This window comes from Benincasa hispida, chromosome 10, assembly GCF_027475165.1.
Source record: "Benincasa hispida cultivar pf3 chromosome 10, pf3_genome.v1.1, whole genome shotgun sequence".
NCBI lineage: Eukaryota > Viridiplantae > Streptophyta > Magnoliopsida > Cucurbitales > Cucurbitaceae > Benincasa > Benincasa hispida.
Genome location: NC_143487.1, coordinates 16,367,851 through 16,391,095, shown reverse-complemented (window position 1 = coordinate 16,391,095; position 23,245 = coordinate 16,367,851). Strand labels below are relative to the sequence as shown.

The window sequence follows — 23,245 nt, the reverse complement described above, 5'->3', positions numbered from 1 at the left end:
TCGAATTAATACATACAAATGTATGGGGACCAGACCCTATTGTATCTACTGATGGATACCGATACTACATATTATTCTTGGATGATCACAGTCGATATGTGTGGATATACCCTCTGAAACAGAAAAGTTAGACATTGGCAACGTTCAATCACTTTACTCAATTAATCCAAACTCAATTCAAATCTGAGATCAAAATGCTTCAATCAGATAATGGGAAAGAGTATGATAGAATACATCACCTCTGTGAATCCAAAGGCATCTTAATCAGAAAGTCATGCCCCTATACCTCTGCACAAAATGGCAGAGCTGAGTGCAAACATGGACATATCATTGAAACCGGACTCACGCTCCTTGCATAGGCATCCATGCCTCTGTCCTTTTAGTGGGAGGCATTTTCAAGAGCAACTTATCTCATAAATGGAATGCCTACCACAGTGTTACAAGATAAATTGCTCGCCACTGTAATGTTTGTTTCTAACCTTGACTTTTTCAATCTCAAGACATTCAGATGTGCTTGCTACCCTTACCTACAACCATACCACATTCAAAAATTCTAATTACACTCGGAGAAATGTGTGTATATTAGTCCCAGCTCATATCACAAGGGCTACAGATGTCTCAGTCCATCGGGCTGGATTTACACCAGCAGACATGTGAAATTCAATGAGAATGACTTCCCCTTTGCATCCTCATCGTGCACCACGATCGCCCAGACGACAGACCAAATGATCGCTAAACCTCCATCGTTTAGCACGATCACCTAGATGACAAGCCAAAAGAAAGACAACACAATCGCTGAGTTCTTATCGCTCAAAACGATCGCCTAGACAATAGACAACACGATCGCTCAGCCTCCATCGTTTAGAACGATCGCCTACATGACAGATAATGCGATCATTCAGCGCCCATCTTCTAGAACGATCACCCAGACGAAAGATAACGCGATTGCTCAGTCTCTATCGTTTATAACGATTGCCCAGGCCAAAGATACAATGATCGCAGAGAGTCCATCAACTAGACAAATCGGTGCAAACTCATCGCACAAAACAGTCACTACAACAAAGAACCCCATGATCGCTGACATTCCATCGTCCAACACGATGGTCTAGGCGATAACCCCTCCCATAACTGAGTCCTTAATCCCGAGCCTTTAACCCATAATCAATACCCTGCCTCAGTCACAGTCATTTCTACAAGTAAATCCAACACCAGCATATACTCCTGACTATGCTCCAAACACCACAAACTAGACAACCTCACCAGGCTACGCATCTCATCACAACCCAAATCTCTCCCTGACGGTGAGCCCCACTCATCCCTCACCGGTGCCCCTGCCTCAAACCAACTCAGACCAACATAACAGCCCCACTATACAACATATATCACATCCTACTGATAATTCAACCTCAAGCCCACCATCTCCTCCCGCCCCTCACCTGTTCCCAGTCATCCGATGGCAACAAAAGCCAAAGCTAGCATATTTAAACCCAAAGCTTGGATAACAAGTGAAAGCATTGATTGGTCCCAAACATAGCCCACAAGAATCACAGCTGCACTTGCAACTCCTCAATGGAAAAAGGAAATGGATGAGGAATACACGGCTCTCATGAAAAATAAGACCTGGACACTAGTTCCCCCATCTCCGTCTCAAAATATAGTTGGGAACAAGTGGATATTTTGACTCAAGAGGAACATGGATGGCACAATACAGAGATACAAGGCCCGACTAGTTGCAAAAGTCTTTCATCAACATCATGGAGTCGACTTCTTCGAGATATTCAGCCCGATCGTGAAGTCTTCCACAATCCGAGTAGTCATCAGTGCTGCTATGTCACACGCTGGACTCTAAGGCAACTTGACTTCAACAATGCATTCTTAAATGGAAAACTTGCTGAGGATGTCTATATGTGTCAACCACCCGGGTATGTCAGCTCTCAATACCCGAACCATGTCTGCAAACTAGAAAAATCTATCTATGGCCTGAAAGCACCACGAGCTTGGAATACAGCCCTCTGTTCTGTCCTCACAAAATGGGATTTTATCAGTCCAGATCGGATACTTCATTGTTCATCTATCGCACGAAGGGCTCTGTCATATTCCTACTTGTCTATGTCGACGATGTCATTATCACAGGTAACAAGTATCAGTTAACAGAGCAACTTATAGAAACTCTTGATATACAATTTGCACTCAAGGACTTGGGACAACTTCGATACTTTCTGGGAATACAAGTTCACTATTTAGACTCTGGCCTACTAATCAACCAGTCGAAGTATGTGGATGATCTACTGCATGAACTTCATTTGACGGATGTGAAACCAATGCTCTCGCCAACTGTCCAAGGTAGGAAATTATCAAAGACTGATGGACAGCCCCTCTTTGAACCTTACATATATCGCAGCACCATCGACGCCCTTCAGTACTTAACTCATACACGGCCGGACATCACCTATGTTGTCAACCAACTGAGTCAATTTCTTCAAACTCCAACTGATGTCCATTGGCAGGCAGCTAAGAGAGTTCTTCGCTACATCAGCAGCACAAAACACTATGGTCTTTACTTTCAACCAAGCCTGAATCTAAATGTCTTTGCCTACTCAGATGCTAATTGGGCATCTAATCTTGATGACAGGAAATCAGTGGCTGCCTACTGTACCTTTGTAGGAAACAACATTGTATCATGGTCCTCGATAAAGCAAGCGGTGGTTGCATGATCGAGTACAGAATCTGAATACAGGGCACTCGCTCATGCTACATCCGAAGTCCTCTGGCTTCAACAACTACTAGGTGAGATGGGGTTATAGTCAAACACTCGACCGACCATATGGTGTGATAATCTAGGAGCATGTGCCTTAGCTGCCAACCCGGTATTTCATTCTAGAACTAAGCATGTAGAAATTGATCTTCACTTTGTCTGGGACCATGTTCTAAAAGGCGATATCACTATTCGATATGTACCTTCGACAGACCAACTAGCTGATTGCTTCACCAAACCACTCAACAACTCACACTTCTATACATTATGGTCCAAACTGGAAGTACTTGAAGTACCCTCTAGCTTGAGGGGGGATGTTAGAGCAGAAAATGAAAATGAAAAAGAAAAAGGAAAGGTGGAAGAAAAGAAAGGTGAGTCACCACCATTCTATTGAGAATTGGTTTTCTCTCTGCCAATCAAACCAAGCCAAGTGTGATATTCTTTATTCTTTTGTATTATTATGTAACCATATTAGGGCAATGAGTGTATAAAAAAAAATAGGGTTGTAGCTACTATTATTCATTCAATACAAGGCTGAAAAAGAAGTCCAAAGGATTCTCAAAATAAAAAGCTCTTCATCTTCAATTGATATGATATTCAATTTGTCTTTACGCGTAAGTTAAGTTTTTGAATCAATCGATAATTTAATATGGTATCAAAATACAAAGTTTTGTGTTCAAACCTCTGCAATGTTATTTTCTCCCAAATATATATATATATTAAAGGGACAGTTGCATATATAGTAATCAACTACGCACAAAGTATTGGCAAATGTAGCATAATAAAAAAGAATTTGTAGATATAGCAAAATTTAGATTTTACTCTCGAAATCTATTCATGATAGACTATATCGCTAGTAGTGTTCTATCAATGATAAACTAGAAATCTATTGCTAAATTTTTCTATCTTTACAATTCTTTAAAAACGTTGCTATATACTTAATTATTATCCCTAGAAATATTATCCAATGCAATAACCTTAAATTGAATTTACTTCACATGTGATTTAACAGCTCTCCACTTTTTTTTAGTACAATAAAGATGGGAGGTTCTAACTTTATGACCGTTGAACTATGTTCACTTTGACCATTGGACTCCCAAATGTATTTTACATATTCTAACTCAACAATTTATTAATGTTAGTTAGGTTGTAGTATTAAATTGCGTTTTATATATCTTTTTCATGTTTATAATTGAGAACTCTCTGGTCTCTGGGGCAGATTAAATGCTCAATTAGATCTCAACCAACTCAAAATCCAAACAAAATGAAAATTGAAAAAAAAAAATCGTATTTGATTTAGATATCATTATATACTTTTTAAAAGTGTAAATGATATAGGTTAAATAATTCTGCATTTAAAGAGGGAAGAAGTATGGCTTAAATAATTTGATACATGAAAATATTTGTATTATATTAAGAGAAGTGATGTGGCTTAATTCTTGGCCAAAAAATAAAATGGACACACATTACTACTACACCTCCCTTTCATTGGTAGCATACATTATTGAAAAACAAATCCAACCATATATCAAGTTGTAATAATAGAAATTAAATACGTGACATTTATGCACTATTCCTCACTTGTTTAAGGTTTTTTTTTTTTCCCTTTAAAAATATCAAGTTACATGACGATTAAATTTCGGGAGTTGTACATAATAAAAAATTTGAACACTATCAATTTAAACAGTATATATTTAATTACATTTCATGTAGATAAAAATTGTGAGACTTATAATTTTATCAAATTTTTTTTTTCTTTTTAAAAAACAACTATTGTACAGTAGAAGCTAGAGCAAGTTTTGAGTAGCTAGAACGAGTATCAAACATTGTGGTCACCACACATACTTCTTAGGGTTGTTAGAGTAATTTGATCATATGGATATAAAGAATTAAGATTCTCAAATGTTGGATCAAATCTCATTAATTTTGACCTCTTATATGTTAGACTATATCGCTAATAGGTTTATCAGTAATAGACTAAAAAAATTGGATCTAAATTTTATTATAGCTGTAAATTCTTTTGCATTATACAATATCTACTAATATTTTCGATCTGATTCATATTTTTATAATTGTCACAAGAAAAAGTGATAGAACCTAAGTATGGGAAAGCTTATACTTTGCAATGATAGCTTATTACTATTTTAAACTATGATCTCCAACCTCTTACAAATTTTCAAAATTTAGAATGATACAATTTCTAAAGTTTAAAAGGTATAAATTGATATTTTTTTAATTATTTTTTTTACTATATATTTGTACTAGATTATCCAATCACAGTTGATCCGTAACAAACTCTTCTTATTTTGTTATAAAAGAAATTATATCATTATAGTGAGAGGAATATGTACATTAAGATGTACACAAATATTCATCGATTACTTGCCGTAACAAAAGTTGATGGTTCACATTTATTGTTGCGGGTTTCCATAATAAGACATGCATGAAAAGGTCTATTGAATAATATATGTTCGTCAAAATGAGTAAAACTCAATTGACATAATGTTTGTATCATCAATCTCGAGATTTGAGGTTTGATTCCCTCGGCCCACGTATTTTATACAACCTTTGAAAATAATAATAATAATAATAATATCTGCTCTTTTCCGACAAAAGACTTTTTCATTTTGTTTTTCTTTCCTCCAAAAAAGTTTATGTATTCATTTATTCTCCAAAGTATTTTTAAATGAGTATTGATTTTCACCCTAAAGTCTGATGCATAATAACAATAATCATATGAAATAAAATGGTAATATAAAAAATTAAATTATTTTTTTTTCAGTTCTTTGGGTTTTCTTTTATCAATAATGTAAGATCATAGATTAAAAATTTATTCATTTATAGTAAACATGTTAGACATATTTAAATAATAATATGTTTAATTAAAATATGGACTATGTATGTGGATTAATAATTTATTATGTTATTTTATTAGATTGGGTCCTATTATATGATTTAATTAATTAAGGTCCTAGATTCCTAATTGAGTATGTACTTAATGGGTAAAAGCCTATTCCTAGTTAATAGGTTTTAATGGAACCCTAATTGAACTAGTATATAAAGAGACCTTAGGGATATGGTCCCTAACATACCAAAACAATAAACACTCTGTCTTTCTTGAATCTCATCTAGAAAGAGATCCCACTAAATGCATTCTGGGTTTTAGTTGAGGAAGACTATAGTCATCTATCATCATCTTGAAACTATCATTAGTTTCTAAATGAAATTCAGTAGGTTATTATTCTTAACAATTTTCCATAAATGATCTTAAGATTTATCTATTCAATATAGATTTAAAGTATTTATGCTAATAAAACAAACTCCCGCATTATCATAATCCATTCATTCATTATTGTTTTATATTTTTGAAGTGAACATAAGTAAAATTATAGACCTCATTAATGCTCGACGTATATTCATTCACGAGCTATTTTGTAAGTTCTGTAGTCAATTATTTTTTCTTTTATTAAAGATTAACAAATTAATTGGGACCTAAAGCAACCGACAAGTCTCTTTCATCTATAAAATGGGTCATCCAATGAATGGAAAAGAAAGGTGAAGAGAACCACAAATTATTTGAACAAGAAGCAGTTACATGCAAGTTGCAACTTAAAACTTATGACAAATACTAAGGGATGAATTAGTGTGACTAACAACCACCTACCAATTTTGTCTCATTTTGCTATCTAAAACTATTGAGGATCCATATCTAAACAAAAATAAATAAGATAAATAAGAGCATTGATTTTTAGATTAAATCTCGTGTTTATCTAATGTGCTATTAGAGCCATATATATATATATATGACCAACAATGAATTTTACATTAAAAATATAAGTTCTATTCTTCATATTTCTAATTGATTTTGAAATGAAACTATATATTTATCTAAATGATATAACATCATGGCCTATGAAGTCCAAGCATAAACCGACATTAGGTCTAAGATTTTTTGAAATCCAACTCAACAATGTTGAACACAAAGAAGAATATTAGGGGAGCATATTACATAATGAAAATATGAGGAAAGTTCACAAGAGCCTAACTCAACTTTGTACTATCGACCTTGAGGTCTGAGGTTCGATTCCCCCACTCTACTCTTTAATTATAATACCTTTCAAAAAAAATGAGGAAAGTTCACAATCTTAAGGAGTTATTTCTCTTAGGAGTATTCAAAAAATCTGATGACCCGAAAAATCTGATCAACCCGAACTTATAATTTATATTAAAAATTTTTTTTTTTTTTTTTTTTTTTTTTTTTTTTTTTTTACTTTTAACACTATGGAAACAAGTTTTTCATAATATAATTAAAATAAATTTTCTAATCCTATTTCAATATGTGGAAAAAATTAAACAAATTCTTTTACATATTACTTATTTTTAAAACAAAAATTTAAATAATGACCCAAGTAACTCGAACCAACTCAACCCAAATATTTCATGGTTGGGTTGGGTTAGATTCATTATTTAATAAAAAATGTTTGAATTGAAGAAATGACTGACAAGGAAAATAGCAGATTTTAAAGTTTCTTTTGAAAGGATGGCAAAAATGTTTCAAAATTATAAAAATAACAAAATGAATTTACATAATAGAAAATACTAATTAGTAAATGACAAAACTATCCTAAAACAACAAAATTAAGTACAAACGAGAATGCAAAGATACACTACTTCAAAAACAACTTGAATACCACAAATACACTCTATTTAAACATTCTATAACCACAAATACACAATATCTAAATATACCCGAAACAAAAATTAAAAATCACTCAATATGGTTTTAACGCTTCTAGTAGCCTATAGAATGCGTGTATGCGAGTGAAGATGATGACCATGCGGTGGGATCATTAGAAACTTATGGATGTCTACAACGATAGACTTCGTCCAAGGTGAGAAAAAGTTGATTGTACCGTGACTTTAGGACGATGTGACTATTAGAAATATATTTGCATTTGACATCAAACCAGTTACAGAAAATTTCACCATCTTCATTCCATATGACCATTTTACTCATAAGATCTTGAAAGTCAACTTTAAACACTATCAATCCTAGAACGTCCTTCTTGAAAATGATGTTCAAAGTAGAAACACTAAGCAAGAAACGTGTGTGCGAGCGAAAAAGATTTGCGACCTGATGAGGGTGGTTGTCAAAAGCTAGCCAAGACGATGAATTCAAGAAAGGGTTGTTGAACCAACGACATGAGATTGAGGAGAAAAAGAGATTTTGAGGACAACTAAGTGAAGAAGACGAAGAAGATGAAATTTAGAATTTTTTGTTATCTTATTTCAATAAAAATATTATTGATATTAATAATAAATGGAACAATATATATATATATATATATATATATATCTTTCAAATATTTAAAGTTTAATTCTCATTTATATGTTTTTTTTAAATACAACAAGCCATTTTTTTATATTTCTATATGAAAATTTGAAAACATCGAAAATATCGAGAAAAAAAAATAATTTGATAACAATATGTATAAAATAAAAAAAATATTTAAATACAATTGAATTTGTAACAAACATTTAAACAAATTGAAAGTTAATTAGATAAAATAAATTTTGATAATAAAAAATAAATTCAAATATAAATTGAAGAAAAAAAATCTGTAAGTTTTTGTTTATTATGGTTTTTAATAAATTCAAAAATAATTCAGGAGAGAAAAAAGAGTTTGTTTTTTACAATTACACTGTATTCATAATTCTATTTTCATTTAAGTTTCAACAATTATATTGTATTTATAACTTCATCAACCACAAAATCTACAAAAGAAACCTAACTCGTTCTAAGCATAGCAAAAAAACAAAATTGCAAAACTGAATATTTATTTGGTTGTCAAAAAGATAAATTAATGGTAATAATATAATAAGACGATAATTTATAAAAGGTGATTAAAGAAATACAAAAAATGATAAATTTTAAATGAAATATACAGTGTTAGATGATAATATGTATAAAATATTAAGTAAGATACTAATTAAGATAAAAAAAAAATTAATCCAAATTTAAAATAATAATAAAATAATAAAATAATGTAAAATTTAAAGATATATGATAAATTAAAATCAAAATGATGATAAACAAATTAAAAATTGGTTAATTCTAAATATTTTTGAAATGTGATTAAATCAAATAGAACAGATAGCAAATTTGAATCAATTAGGGGGAGAATAATAAGAGAATAGTTTATTTTAATTTAATTCGTGAAGTAGTTATCAAAATCTAATTTGAATATTAAAAATAAATTCAAATTTCAAAAGAGAAAAATTATAAAATGATGCTCATTTTCAATTTTGAAATTGCATCCGTTATATTATAATATGATTAATTTAGTTATTAATCAAGCTCTTCAAATACAACCTGATTATTAATCAAGCTCTCCACTTACACTGCATTCATATCTCAATTATTAATAAAGATCTACATTTACACTATATAACATTCTGGACATACGAACCAACTAAGGGCAAGTCAAGTATTATCAAAATGAGCTAGAATAGTGGCTAAATATGAAATATGCATAATATAATCTAATAATTGTATTTAGACCTTCCAAAAAATGAAAAAAAAAATCTAATTAATTTATTAAAAATATGTATAAAATAATGAAAAATAATCCAAACATTTGATTAGATAAATGAAATTTGATAATATATAGATATTTACAATATAAATTTGATAGAAAAATTTAGATATTTAATTCAGGTGAAATTAATCCGAATAGTGGTTAAATTGAGTCTAAATTAATAATAAAATTTAGATTAAAAAGTTAACTACGTACGGAAAATCAGGAATGGCAGTTATTTTGAGAAAAACGATTATTTTAAGTTTTTCAAATGGATCGGTTAGAAAGAAAGTGAAAAACTAAGCTATCAAGAACTCCATCATTGTTTATGATTCTACACTTATCATGTATTTGTAGTTTCATCAATAACAAAAACCACGAACTAAACAAGGATTTAAAAATTCGTGATCATGTACATGTCATGTGAGTTATGATAAATTTTATTATTTATCGATTTTAACATTTTTTAAAACTAAACTTTAGAATCTATCGTAGGCTCTAATTTTCATTAGAGAAATTATAATAAAGATTGAGTTTAAAAATTACTTCAACTTAGGGAACTCTAGTTTCTATATTTTCAATACATCTCAAGGTGGCTCTCGTCTTTTATCAAACAGAGGGCCGCATTTGACACAGTTTCATTCCCATTGGTGCAGTTGTAGTTCATTCATTTATTACTTGAGCTACTTTTCCATTGACTAAAACTACCGTGCAATCAGAAGGCCAAATTTAGAAAAGATGCACCTATTTTACTTTGAACCATAACATTGAATCTAAAAATAATGGGGAAAAAGTTACCATACTTGGAAGCCTTGAAATATTTGCTCGTACTTATCCTTCCACCAATAAACAATTCAAATAAGAGCATGGAAGTAATTCCGTCATTTTCAAAACCATTTCGAGACATGTTTTTAATCATTTTAAATCAATCATAATAGTATAAATTGCATTTAAAGCTGTAGAATTAAATATTAAATTGATTTTGAGCTTTTAAATATGTTTTGAACCATTTCGAGACATGTTTTTAATCATTTTAAATCAATCATAATAGTATAAATTGCATTTAAAGCTGTAGAATTAAATATTAAATTGATTTTGAGCTTTTAAATATGTTTTGAAGTGATTTTAAACTTTTAAAAATTAATTTTGACCACTTTAAAATCACGAAAAGTTGCGTCCAACGAAAAGTCACTCTTGCAAGAAGGCACAAAGAACTTATATCTTTACCCATGTACTCATATTGTGAAAGAAACTTCTCTATCTCGTTGTATCAGATTAGTATGTGCCTTTGTCGTACCCTTAGCTGTAACCAATAGGAAAAAATAATTTTAGTTACTCAGAAATGTCCAGAGTCCAAATTTGATCAGGTATTTAGGATTATGTCACCCTATCAAGAGATTCTTACCTTCACCCCTCTCCATTTTTCTTCTACTTCGCCAAAGAAGCCGAATCGGTGTTCCAGGAAAACCTGTATCTTCACGCAGTTGCTTCTCTATGTACCGCCGATATGTCTCAGGGAAAAGCTTTGCATCATTTACAAAGAAAACGAACGTGGGTGGCCTTATAGCAGCCTGTAAAGGACAAAGTAAATATAACACAAAACCAAGTTAACGAGATTACTTGATATATTTATAGTGCCTTGAAGTCCAACCAACAATGTGCTGCCCTCTAAAATGGAGGAAATGATTGCGATTTGTCATACTATGAAATGTTAGAACAAACAAAACAATTTTTCAAGCTTCATCCTAAGCCAAAAGTTGTAGATCGACAACCCAATAAAGGGATGGACCTTAGTAATGAATACCTGCGTGCAGTAGTAGACACGTCCTCTCTTGCCACCCCTGGTCCTTGGGGGTGCCTTAAAAGCTAATGCTTCCTGTAGTACTTGATTTAGTATGGAAGTAGTTAGCCTTCTAGATCTCTCCTTTTCAACTGCACTAGCAGCAGCTATAATCCTGAACCCAAAATAATAAGAATGACCATAAGCATCCATCCAAGAGAACACTTATATAAATTATATTTCCTCCTCCATATTGACCCCAACTGTAGCAGATTTTTCGAGGTTTATGGAGAAGCCTGAAGTTTCTCAGAACTAAGGAGAAGAGGCGCCAATGTTTTAGAATCTCTTCCTCGACACAGTTAATGAGTATCATTGACAACATAAACGCTGTATTGCCCACTGCCAGGCCTTAAATCTTGCCCAAAGTTATGCATTTGTCCACCAATCTAATAAAAGAATAAGCAACCAGTGAAGAGGAATGGGGAAAGGTCTCCTGGACCAAGACTTCTAGAAATTAGAATTTCATCCTTTGGTCTTTTATTTGTGAAAATCAAGCAATTTGTAAAGAAGACACACCAAAAGATTCAATTTCATTCAATTTCTCCAATAATTTCAATCTACTATGTCATCACCCTTTCCAAGGTCAACTTAGAAATAAGCCCTTTTTTATTCCATCGTCAATCTTCTAAAGATTCATTAGCCACCAAAGTAACATCAACACTCTGTCACCTTTCACTCTATTCCCATTTCCATTTCGTGAATGAAATTGTCTCTCATAATAATAACACCATGACAGAAGAGTAGAGTTGCAGCATCTCAAACCTGACCATCTTGTCCTGTAAATTCAGTATCAATAGCATCACGGGTAGTTCCACTGATTGGGCTGACAATTGTTCTGTCCTCTCCGACCAAAGCATTCAAATTACTACTTTTACCAACATTAGGTCGACCAATAGCTATAGCTGGAATGTAATCTTCTTCTTCATGAAGATCGTCAGGACTCTGATAGCACCACCATATTTTAATGTTATTTTAACAGAACACAAACATATTAAGAAACAGCAATGCAAATACATGAGATCTGTCAATGTTGATTGGTATTCTGATGAAGAAAATTTTGTTCTTTTGTTCTCTCTTTTTTTCTTTTTTAAAGACAATTACGAAGATAGGAGATCAAGCCTACGACCTTATAGGATGGAGTACATGCCAATTAACCCTAAGCTACACTTTGGCAGAGAATTTTGTTCATTACAATAAATATGGATACAATATTGACATGGAACCCTTCATATTCGATTACTTAGAGATATCATTCTCATGCTATACTTTCTAAAGCTTTCTAACAGAGACAAAAAATTACAGGTGTTTAAGATAATTCAAATCTGGATGAAAATTCTAGGAAGATAAATGACCAAAAAGATAGTTAGTGGAAAGTAAAGGGTAGAAGAGAAAACACCAAAATTACGTGGAAAACCCTAGACTAGGGAGAAAAAACCATGATAAGAATTTTTTATTAATTTCTGATACACAGTACACAAAAACAGGGACAAGTATAAATAGCCAAAAATAAGAAACCCTAGATTGTAGACACCACATAAAAAGACTAAAATGCCCTTAGGGCTAAACAACCTTTTCAACACTCCCCCTCAAGTTGGGCCTCAAGTTGGGGTGTAGATATCAATGAGGCCTAACTTGCTAACACATGTGTCAAATGTCTGTCTCGGTAACACTTTGGTGAGGACATCCGCAATCTGTTGATTGGACGGAACATAGGGAATACATATACTACCGTTATCCAGTTTCTCTTTGAAGAAGTGTCGGTCGATCTCAACATGTTTGGTTCTGTCATGTTGAACAAGATTGTTAGCAATATTAATGGCAGCCTTATTATCACAATAAAGTCTCATCGAGTCATGACTTTCCTAATGAAGATCTACCAGAACCTTTTTCAACCAAAGTTCTTCACAAATACCAAGGCCTATAGCTCTGTACTCTGCTTCGGCACTGCTCTTAGCCGCGACACCTTGCTTCTTACTCCTCCAGGTAACTAAATTTTCCCACACAAAAGTACAATATCAAAAGGTAGACTTTCTAACAGTAATAGAACTAGCCTAGTCTGAATCTGTGTAAGCCCCAATGCATCTTTTGTCATGTTTTCTAAATACCAAGCCTTTTCCAGGCGTAGACTTCAGATATCTCAGAATCTGCATAACGACCTCCATGGATCTTTCATAAGGAGCCTGCATAAAATGACTGACCAAACTAACTGCATACAATAATTTGAGTCTGGTATGCGAAAGATAGATCAACTTTCCCACAACCTGTTGATATTTTTCCTTGTTAACAGGAACATCATCTACTGATTCTACCAGATTGCTATTGATAACTACTGACGTATCTGCAGGTTTGCATCTAGTCATTCTAGTTTCTCTCAACAAGTCTAGTGTATATTTCCTCTGAGACACTAAGATCCCTTCCTTTGATCTTGCTACCTCCATTCCTAGGAATATCTCAAGTCACCAAGATCTTTGATCTCGAACTCATATGCCATCTTTTGTTTCAACCTGAGAATCTCAGTTGAATCATCCCCTGATAGGATAATATCATCAACATAGACAATTAAAACAACTATTTTCCCTGGTGTTGACCTCTTCGTGAACAAGGTATGATTAGAATGCCCTTGAACAAACCTCTGGGACTTGACAGAGGTAGTAAACCTATCGAATCAGGTTCTAGGAGACTGCTTCAAGTCATACAGAGACTTCTTTAATTTGCAAACCTAATTGCCAAACCATGCTTCAAAACCTGGAGGTGGGTTCATATAGAACTCTTCTTCTAACTCACCATTCAAAAACGCATTTTTCACATCCAACTGATGTAAGGGCTAGTTTTGATTAACGGCAACGGTGAGAAGAATACGAATAGTGTTAAGTTTTGCCAATGGTGAGAAGGTTTATGAGTAATCCACCCCATATATCTGAGTGAATTTTTTTGCAACCAACCTGGCCTTATATCTATCGAGAATCCCATCAGACTTGTATTTGACAGTGAACATCCACTTGCATCCTACTATTTTATGATCTTTTGGAAGAACAACTAGATCCCACGTTCTGTTTGTCCCAAGGGCCCGCATCTTCTCCATAATTGCAGCTCGCCATTCAGGAACTTCTAGAGCCTTGTGCACACTGCCTGGAATCATCACGGTATCCAAACTGGTAGTGAAAGCTTTAAATCTCGTAGACAAGTTATTGTAGGACAAGAAGTTTTTCATAGAGTGCTTGGTGCACGACCTTGTACCCTTCTGTAGGGCAATTGGTAATTCCAAAGTAGCATCAATCTCACTGGTCTTGTCTACTTGTTCATCTGTACCCACCGGTTGCTCATTTTCAGTTTTCTGTGTATCTCCTAGAAATTCACCACTTCCATCAATCCTAACTTCATCAGAGTTCACTGCATCACCTTCAACACATTCATTATCATCAAGAATAGAAGTATCTTCAGACGGTTCTAGTTCTAACTATTGAACACCTGGCGGTGGAGCAACAAGGGGAACTATTTCCTTTCGGAGATTCTTCCTATAGTAGGTCATCCAAGATACTTGTTTTGTAGGGAGGATTGGATCATTTGTTTCAAGAATAGGCTTAGGAAATAGATCTAAAGGAATAGAGTAGGTAGATTCATTAGCCTCTTCACTAGTGGTCTCCCCCTAGAGAGGATTAACGGGAAAAAAGGGTTTGTCCTCTTGAAAGGCGACATCCATGGTGACAAAATACTTTCGAGAGGAAGGCTGAAAACACTTGTAGCCCCGTTGATGGAGTGGATACCCAACAAACACACATTTTAGGGCCCGAGGAGCAAATTTACTCTAGTGGGGACTGTGATTATGAACAAAAACAACACAGCCAAACACCCGAAGAGGAACATCTGGGAAAAGGCGAGTGGACGAAAAAGAAACTTTAAAAAATTCTAAAGAGGTTTGGAATTTGAGCACACGGGAGGGCATTTGATTGATGAGATGAGCTGCAGTAAGTACAGCATCTCCCCATAGATACGAGGGTAGGGATGTAAGTATCATGAGAGATCGGGCTACTTCAATAAGGTTGCGATTTTTTCGCTCAGCCAGCTCACTCTGCTGAGCGGTATAGGCACAAGAATTCTGGTGGATGATACCTTTAGAGGTTAAAAACTCACGAAGGGACTGATTAATAAACTCACGCCCATTGTCACTCTGAAGAATGGCGATTTTGGTATTGAATTGAGTTTCGACGGTAGTATAAAACTGTTGAAATACCGTCGTCACTTCAAATTTGTCTATAAGAAGAAACACCCATGTAAGACGAGTGTGATCATCTATGAAGGTGACAAACCACCATTTACCTGACACAGTTGTGACATTAAACGGACCCCAAACGTCACTATGTATCAAGTGGAAGGGTTGGGAAGGTGTTTATATGGTTGTGAAGTAAAGGAGGCTCTGGGTTACTTTGCACGAACACAAACATCACAAGATAAAGACGACATTTGCACGAACATAAATTTGTCAGTTGTTGTTGAAACCCAATGGTCCCACCAAAACCCGTGTGGGTTGTTTCTACCCATAAACCCCTGAAAAATTGGTCTTTTTTGGCGTGGGAAAAGAAGTTTGATGAGCCAGCTGACCAAAGAAAGAAGCGTGGGGAAAAAAGTCTGCTGATAGTCTCTGCTGGGCTTGCTAGATCGGGTTTGGCTAGACTAGCTAGTTCGATTGGATCGACTGGTTTGGCTGGACCGGTTGGTTTTGGCCAGTTGGTTCGAAGGACTGGGCAAAGAAGATGGAAGGCTCATCTGTGATGGAGAAGATAGAAGACTCGTTTGCGACTGAAGGCCGACTGCATCTAGGCTGCGAAAGACGACCTGGCTGTGACCAGGCAGAAACGACGGCTACGATGGAGGACCTTCGACGGTGGCTAGAGCGATCGGCAGTTGGAGTAATCGCTCGATCGAAAAACATTACCCAATTAGAGGTGCCCCACTGTATGGCTCCACGACGGAAGAAGCATGGCCGATTGGGTCTATTTGATCAGCGGCTGTCTGCCCTACGAACAGCTGGATCTGTAATGGTCCAAGTAACGAGCATAAATATTAGTCGACGGCAGCCCTAATTTCAACACTTTGGGAATTTTCCGCTGGAGTTCATCCCCTGCTAGGGTTGACGACTGAATCTCTTCTATTCTAGCTACAGTCTCATCACCGTGCTCTGATACCATATTGAAAAGTACAGGGTAGAAGAGAAAACACTAAAGTTACGTGGAAAAACCCTAAACCAGGGAGAAAAAACCACGATAAGAGTTATTTATTAATTTCTGATGCACAGTACACAATACAGGGACAGGTATAAATAACCAAAGGTAAGAAACCCTAGACTGTAGACACAACGTAAAAAGACTAAAATGCCCTTAGGGCTAAACAACATTTTCAACAATAGTGTTTCAAAGTTGGTAACTGTAGATACTGAAACAAATGCAGATGCCAACAAAGCAGAAAATTATTCGACCAAATTATACTACATCCATATCTACTTATAAAGACATACATTGAAACATTCAAATCTCACCTCAATTTTTTGTAGTCTGTAACATACAAGATCGAGAAGCTCTCTGGTCCCAGTTCTAGATAGAGCAGATACCCGAAGAGGTGTAAACCTAGTTAATAGATCAAATGATCAAAGCCAACTCTATTAGACTTTGTGGAGTCTGGGAGTGCAAAGTGCAAACTTAACATGTAGTCTCCAACCATGAAACTCTCAATCAATTCCTCACACTCCTACAAATACTAAATTAACTCAAGTAGGCTATTTTGGTAGTTGATGACGTAAGATAAGAAGACATTCAGAAAATTATAACATAATAAGCCATCACTAATAGGAATCTTGAAGTGATTCCCTACGAGATCATAGTCATTCCAAAATATTTAAATCTGAATCACAATCCAAATCTCATAATCGACTATTGGCTCCAACCATCCCAAGACATACTATCAAGGCAACAATTGAATTGGAGAAACAGAGCGAGAGAGAAAAAGAAAAAGATATAGAAAGAAAGAAATAGCAAGATGAGAACATAGGAGTAAAGCCAAGACCTGTCTCCAACCTCAATCATCAATTACATCAATCGATAGGGAGCTCTGAGCTTAGACTGCAAAGACTAACTCACTAAACTGTCTATGGTAGAAATGTGCACCCAAGGTATACACTAGGGACTTCTTTATATTTTGTAGGGAATAAAATCCCATACGTTTGAGGAATTGGCAACTCGCGCTCATGATATGGAGTTGAGCATTGCCAATAGAGGGATAAATGATTTCCTGATCCCTGAGATGAAGAAGGACAAGAAATAGATAAAGAACGCTAAGAAGGAATCAATGGTCATTAATACGACCCCGCTGAAATTTTCTTCAAAAGAAAAAGATAAGAAAATTTAGAAGAAAGACGATGGAGGCAAAAGATGTCGCCTAACTTTGAAAGAGAGGCAGGAAAAAGTTTCTCTGTTTCCTGACTCCGATGTTGCAGATATGCTTGAGCAACCACTAGAAAAGCAGCTTATTCAGTTACCAAAATGCAAACAACCAGATCAAGTCGGAAAAGTGGACGGTCCTAACTACTGCAAGTATCACAAGATCATTAACCACCTGATCAAAAAATGTTGTGTTGAAGGAGTTGATTCTAAGGTTGGCTCGTGATAGCTTGTATAAATACAAGATATTGCAGCCTTTTACTTAGAATTATGAGGGTTGATAAGTAGAGCATGCATTGATATTGCTAAAAATTCATGAGGAATAATAAACTTGCATTGATCTGCAATAAAAATCCCCACTAACCCTGTATCATGCGTTATCTTGTGTCAAAATGTCCATTTTGTAGTTGTGACGGGAGTCGATCACATGCGTTGATCCCAAAGCATCGCAAAGTTGGTCGCATACGATGATCTCAAGGAAGAAAAATTGATCACATGCATAGCCACAAGATAGAAGGATGATCGCAAAGAGTGGATGGAATACATTGATCCTTCAAAATAAACGATCATGAACGGGAGTATCAAAGAGATAAGTTCATGATGACATTCTCACCTACCGCGTCAGTAATGGCAGTGTTTCAAAGCAGGATTATCAAAGTTGTCGATGTTTTGGCTCTATAAATAGAGCCTTAGAAACTAAGATTAAGGCATCCGAAACTTTTGCCTTGGGCAGATTTCTGTGATCACAGACGAGAGCATGAGCAAGAAATACTTTGAGAGTTCTTCACTTCCACAACTTCGATCAGAGCTTCGCTGGAGATAGATCTTGAGAGGAACTACTCCACCACCCATCCATTGTATCAGCGGCAGCCTTGACACACATCTGATGGAAGCAAGAGATTGCCTATATCTAGCCATCCATTTCTCTTCTCACCTCTGTATTGTATTACATTTTGGCTTAAGACATTAATACGTTTTATAATCAATGCATCTCTTTAGTTCCATCAATATCATTTACATCATATTCTTTTACTCCATCTTTTAATCTAAGCGGCATGAGCTAAGTACAGATTGCAAGAGTTATTGCATACTCAATCCTGCATCATAGAGATATGATGCATGTAGCAACCACCAAGAGGTGTGCATTACACGAGTATAGTGAGTCAATCCTGTTTGCTTTGTGTGAGACTATCGCAATGTTTGTCTATGAGCGGAGTAGTTATAACCAACTGCCCGATAGGGTAAGTAGTGGAACTCACTAAACGAAGTAAGCAGTGTTCCTAGAGATAGGAATAACCTTATATTCAACGCAACCATACGGTATAGAGATATAAAGCATGTGGCTGACCACCAAGAGGCGTGTGATGCGCGAGTGTGGCGAGTTGAGATTACACTTGCAACCAGACTTAAGGACTTGGTGAAACCTCCTCCCCAACCCTACTTCTCCATGCATCTTATTATGCGTTAACAGTTGCCGCATCTCTACCGATTCTCATAGTCAAACTTCAATTGTTCAGTCTGTTTAGCTAAGAGTAGAAGTAGCGCATAGTTAATTAGCTTCTTTCTTTTTAATTTTTTTATTCTCTACCCCAAACACGTTACTTTACAATCATCTTTTAGTTGCAAGTCCCCGCGTTCGACTTCGGATCACCCCGAGTAACTTGTGATCTCGTTATACTTATGATCATCGCATACACAATTAAGCATACTCTTCAGACCATCGCATGATCATCGCAGAACCATCAACGCATATCAATTAATGCAAACCAATTATTTTCCCAATAGCTCATGATAGAAAAATTGAGTTGGATCTAGACGAGGTTGCTCAAAAAAATCATGCCATAATGGCAGTAACTCTGAGTGCTCCAACATCAAATATGTGTTATGACAAAAAAGAAAGTTTACTCCAGTTAGGGACCTTTGAACCTGTAATCATTTGTTTTAGAAAGTGGTTCGAATGAGAGATTTTCAAAATAAAGAAGAACATGTTAATGATTATAATGATGAGGGATATATTCTCGTAATGCATCGAAAGAAGAGAAAGTTGAGTTCTACCCAAAAAGATTTGTGCTTCTATCGAAGTTACAGAAGAGGGAACATGACTCAGGAAAGGAAAAGAAAAAAGAAGACTTCGAAGCCCAGGCTTGTTAAGGAGGAAGATGAGGACTTCCCTCAACCCAGGTGACAGGTGACGTTAGCAAATTTCTTGCCAGAGAACTTCTATGGCCGCTATCGAGGAAAACACCAAAGGTTGTTGCATGTCACACCTTCAGCACGTCAGGAGAAGAGGATACTCTTCTAAGTTCATCGAAAGTGATGGAAGAATCAAAAGACTTACTATTGTTCAGCATAGATGACCTGTTGTCACTCCCTCAAGCAATTAAGACGACTCTCAATGATACGTTGTTAGAGTCCAATGCATCTAGTGTGCCAACCTCTACGAAGCGCATGTATGCCTCTTGATGTACGTCTATAGGTCTCTCAGACGAGGATCTATTGTTGGGATCAAACCTGCATAATAGGCCTCTGTACGTCTTAGGATACATTCGAGAATAGAGACTTGGGCGAATTCTCATCAACAATGAATCATCCATCAATATAATGCCTAAGACGACCATGAAGCAATTGGGCATACTCATGGAAGAATTGTCGAATAGCAAGTTGGTAATTCAAGGTTTTAACCAAGGAAGCCAAAAGACAATAGGCATGATACGCTTAGAACTCCTCATTGGTGACTTGAAGGCCGACGTGTTGTTTCATATCATAGACTCGAAGATCACTTATAAGCTGTTGTTGGGACGTCCTTGGATTCATGGAAATGGGGTGATAACGTCAACACTGCATTAATTTTTTAAATTCTACTAAAATGAGATTAAGAAAGTTGAAGCAGACTTTAATCCATTTTCAGAAGCTGAGTTTTACTTTGTAGATGCGAAGTTTTATTTAAAGAGTGAGGGTGTTGGTGAGGTAATGCCTATGGAGGTGAATTCAAGTCAAAATCATAAGTAGATGCAAGGAAGGAAACAGGCAACAAGGCACGAGCCTCTAGTTCAAAAGGGAGTAAGGCATCCATCAGAGTTACAAAGACACCGATTTTAAAAGTTGAAAAGGCTTCAAGTCCTCCAATCTTGTGCTATGTTTCTTTATCGGGGCACAAGAAGGGCGAGTCACCTTTTATATAGTGCTCAAAAGGCTTAAAGGTTGGGGATATTGAAAATTTTAAAGAAAGTTTTGTTACACCACTCATGCCGATAATGAAGTAGAAAATCCATGAACCTAAAGGAGACTTGACAAAGTTAAATCTGCCCAGAACACGAATGAAAGACAGATTCGATCCTAAATCTTACAAATTGCTGGCAAAAGTAGGGTATGACCATAACTCACACCAAATTTAAGAGTTTGAGCATTTATGAGCAACCCGAGCTTTCACTGGCCCAAAAGAAGCTTTTGTAAGAGGGGCATGTTATACCTGTATCGAGGAAAGGAGTTGGATATAAATCTTCAGAGCCAGTTCACATAACCAGAAAGGCGAAAGAAAAGGTGGTCGAAAACAATCATATAACTCTAAAAGAAGTCGATGATGTAGGAGAAAAGAAGGGCAGGGATAAAAGAACCTTTGCCTTCGATCGCATCAGACCACCTATCACGCACACTTTGGTCTTTAAGAGATTGAGCATGATGAAAGTAGAGAGAGAAAGTCTAGACACAACCCCCAACTTTACTCGATACTTGATGCGTTATTTTATGAAGTGAAAATATGGAATGAAATGCGGTGATGGAAATGCATTGAGCAACAAGTTTTCTCGATGGAATCCAAGTATAAACCCCACTGAGTTTCCTGGTAAGTCCAGGGTCGAACTCAGGGACTTGGGAAAACGATATGCGGTGGTAATTTCTTAGAAGACTTTACGGTAACCAAATAAATCAAGTAGTTATTTGGATTGTTGTTTGCGGTAATAAAATAAACAAATGCGGCGGAGTTACGAAAATAGTTGATAATACAGAAGATACGATGAGTATGCGGTGAATGGGTTGAGAAGGGGTTCGGCTAACACTTCCTAGGATGCGTTCATGTTACGCGACCATGCAACACACATATGATAGCAAACCATCTCTCGATGCGAATGCTACGACTTCTAATACTAGAACGCATGCGATAAATGCTTGAGTCTATAGGACCTACACATAAACCTCTATTCTTATCCATGTGATGACAAAATGACACACACACAAGACCACATAATATCATAACCTATCTCTAGAGTGCATGCATGCAGGTTGGCAAACAGAGCTTATCTCTAAGTCCCTATCTCTTGCTTATGCAGATCTAATCTTGCTCTCTCGAGTCTAGATTCTAACCTAGCTCTCTCAAGTCTTAGGTTTTTTCTTTATACTCTCTCTCGAGTAGCTCTAGAGGGATGTTGGGCACAGCATAAAACAAGATAATCGCATGCAATGAAAATCCTAGGTCATGTTAGCTTAGTTCTTCTCAACCCATTCGATAAGTTTATCTACTCATGCGTACTAAGAGAGTGAACAGATGTAGATAAAAAAATTCCATTGTATAGAAATAGAGTTGAAATACAAAATAACAATGCAAGAAGAGAATAAAGAGCCCGGTAGCAATCTCTTGCTTCCCAAGGCTTTTATACTGTATTTTCTACTCTGTTTAAAAGATAGTTTCGGTCTCGTGAGAGTCGGCCCACTCTCTGCTTTCCACGCCTCCAAGTTCTCTCTCGAGTTGCCCTAAGCAATCTTCTAGCATCTTTTCCCTTTTCTCGTTCCGCCTTCTAAAAATAAAGTAAAACTATGAACACGACTATTCTAAGGAATAATTCTTATAGAGCTTCGGGGTGAAAGGCGACTTCTCTCTTATGATTGCACAGATGGAATGGCTTTAGTTCTCTGACTGATGCGTTGAATATTTGTCACCGAAAAGCTGAGTGTACTTGTTATCGTTAGCGCCTTGTCAACTTAATTCGGATTCGACCGTCATCAGCTTTCTGTCCCATCGTGATTAATTATGTTTTTCACCCAGATGCGCCCATCAAGTTGCGTCGGCTCTATGCGGAAATCCTTCTTGAGCGGATGTTTGCGAGCACAAATCACCGCAAAGCCTTGCGGTAATGCTGCGCTCGATCATTGATTTCTTGTGATTGCATTTTTCGCCTTGCATCAACGCATATTCTACATAAAAATACAAAAGTTAACTGTTTTTATGCGATAGACGCATGCGACCACAATGCCATGAACTTAATGCTTTTTGGATGCAATCTAATATATCTTATCAACGTAAACCTTCATTGTTTAATAACTTAGCACTGTAATAACGTGCATTTCTGCCGTTATCACACCTCCAAATTTAAACAATGCTTGTCCTCAAGCATAAGCTAAAGATTTCCTTTAGAGAGTCGACCGCGATTTCTTTTCCTAGATTTCTCAAGGATACTTCATTTAAATCCTATACACCAAAATTTCCTTGAGTCTTATTGAAGTCTCTTCTTAAAGTATTTCCAAGACCTAGGGACTGAAATTTTAACCTTCAAAAGGACTTTACTAGATTCTAGGACATCACATGATTTATTTCAAAAAAACTTTTTCACTGGGGTGTTAAATGATTTTTATCCTTGCATATTTTTTC

At 35.7% G+C, this 23,245-nt stretch overlaps 1 protein-coding gene across 1 annotated transcript; it reads right to left on the bottom strand.

Moving 5' to 3' along the window:
- Window positions 1-9,706: 9,706 nt before the first annotated feature.
- On the bottom strand, window positions 9,707-12,215 carry LOC120089225 (uncharacterized). The gene is made up of 3 exons (XM_090306194.1): window positions 11,138-12,215; window positions 10,739-10,904; window positions 9,707-10,636 (listed from the first exon to the last, which is right to left on the bottom strand). Exons 1-3 carry the CDS (start codon window positions 11,324-11,326, stop codon window positions 10,569-10,571), a joined length of 423 nt encoding a protein of 140 aa, XP_090162320.1. The 5' UTR covers window positions 11,327-12,215; the 3' UTR covers window positions 9,707-10,568.
- Window positions 12,216-23,245: the final 11,030 nt, after the last annotated feature.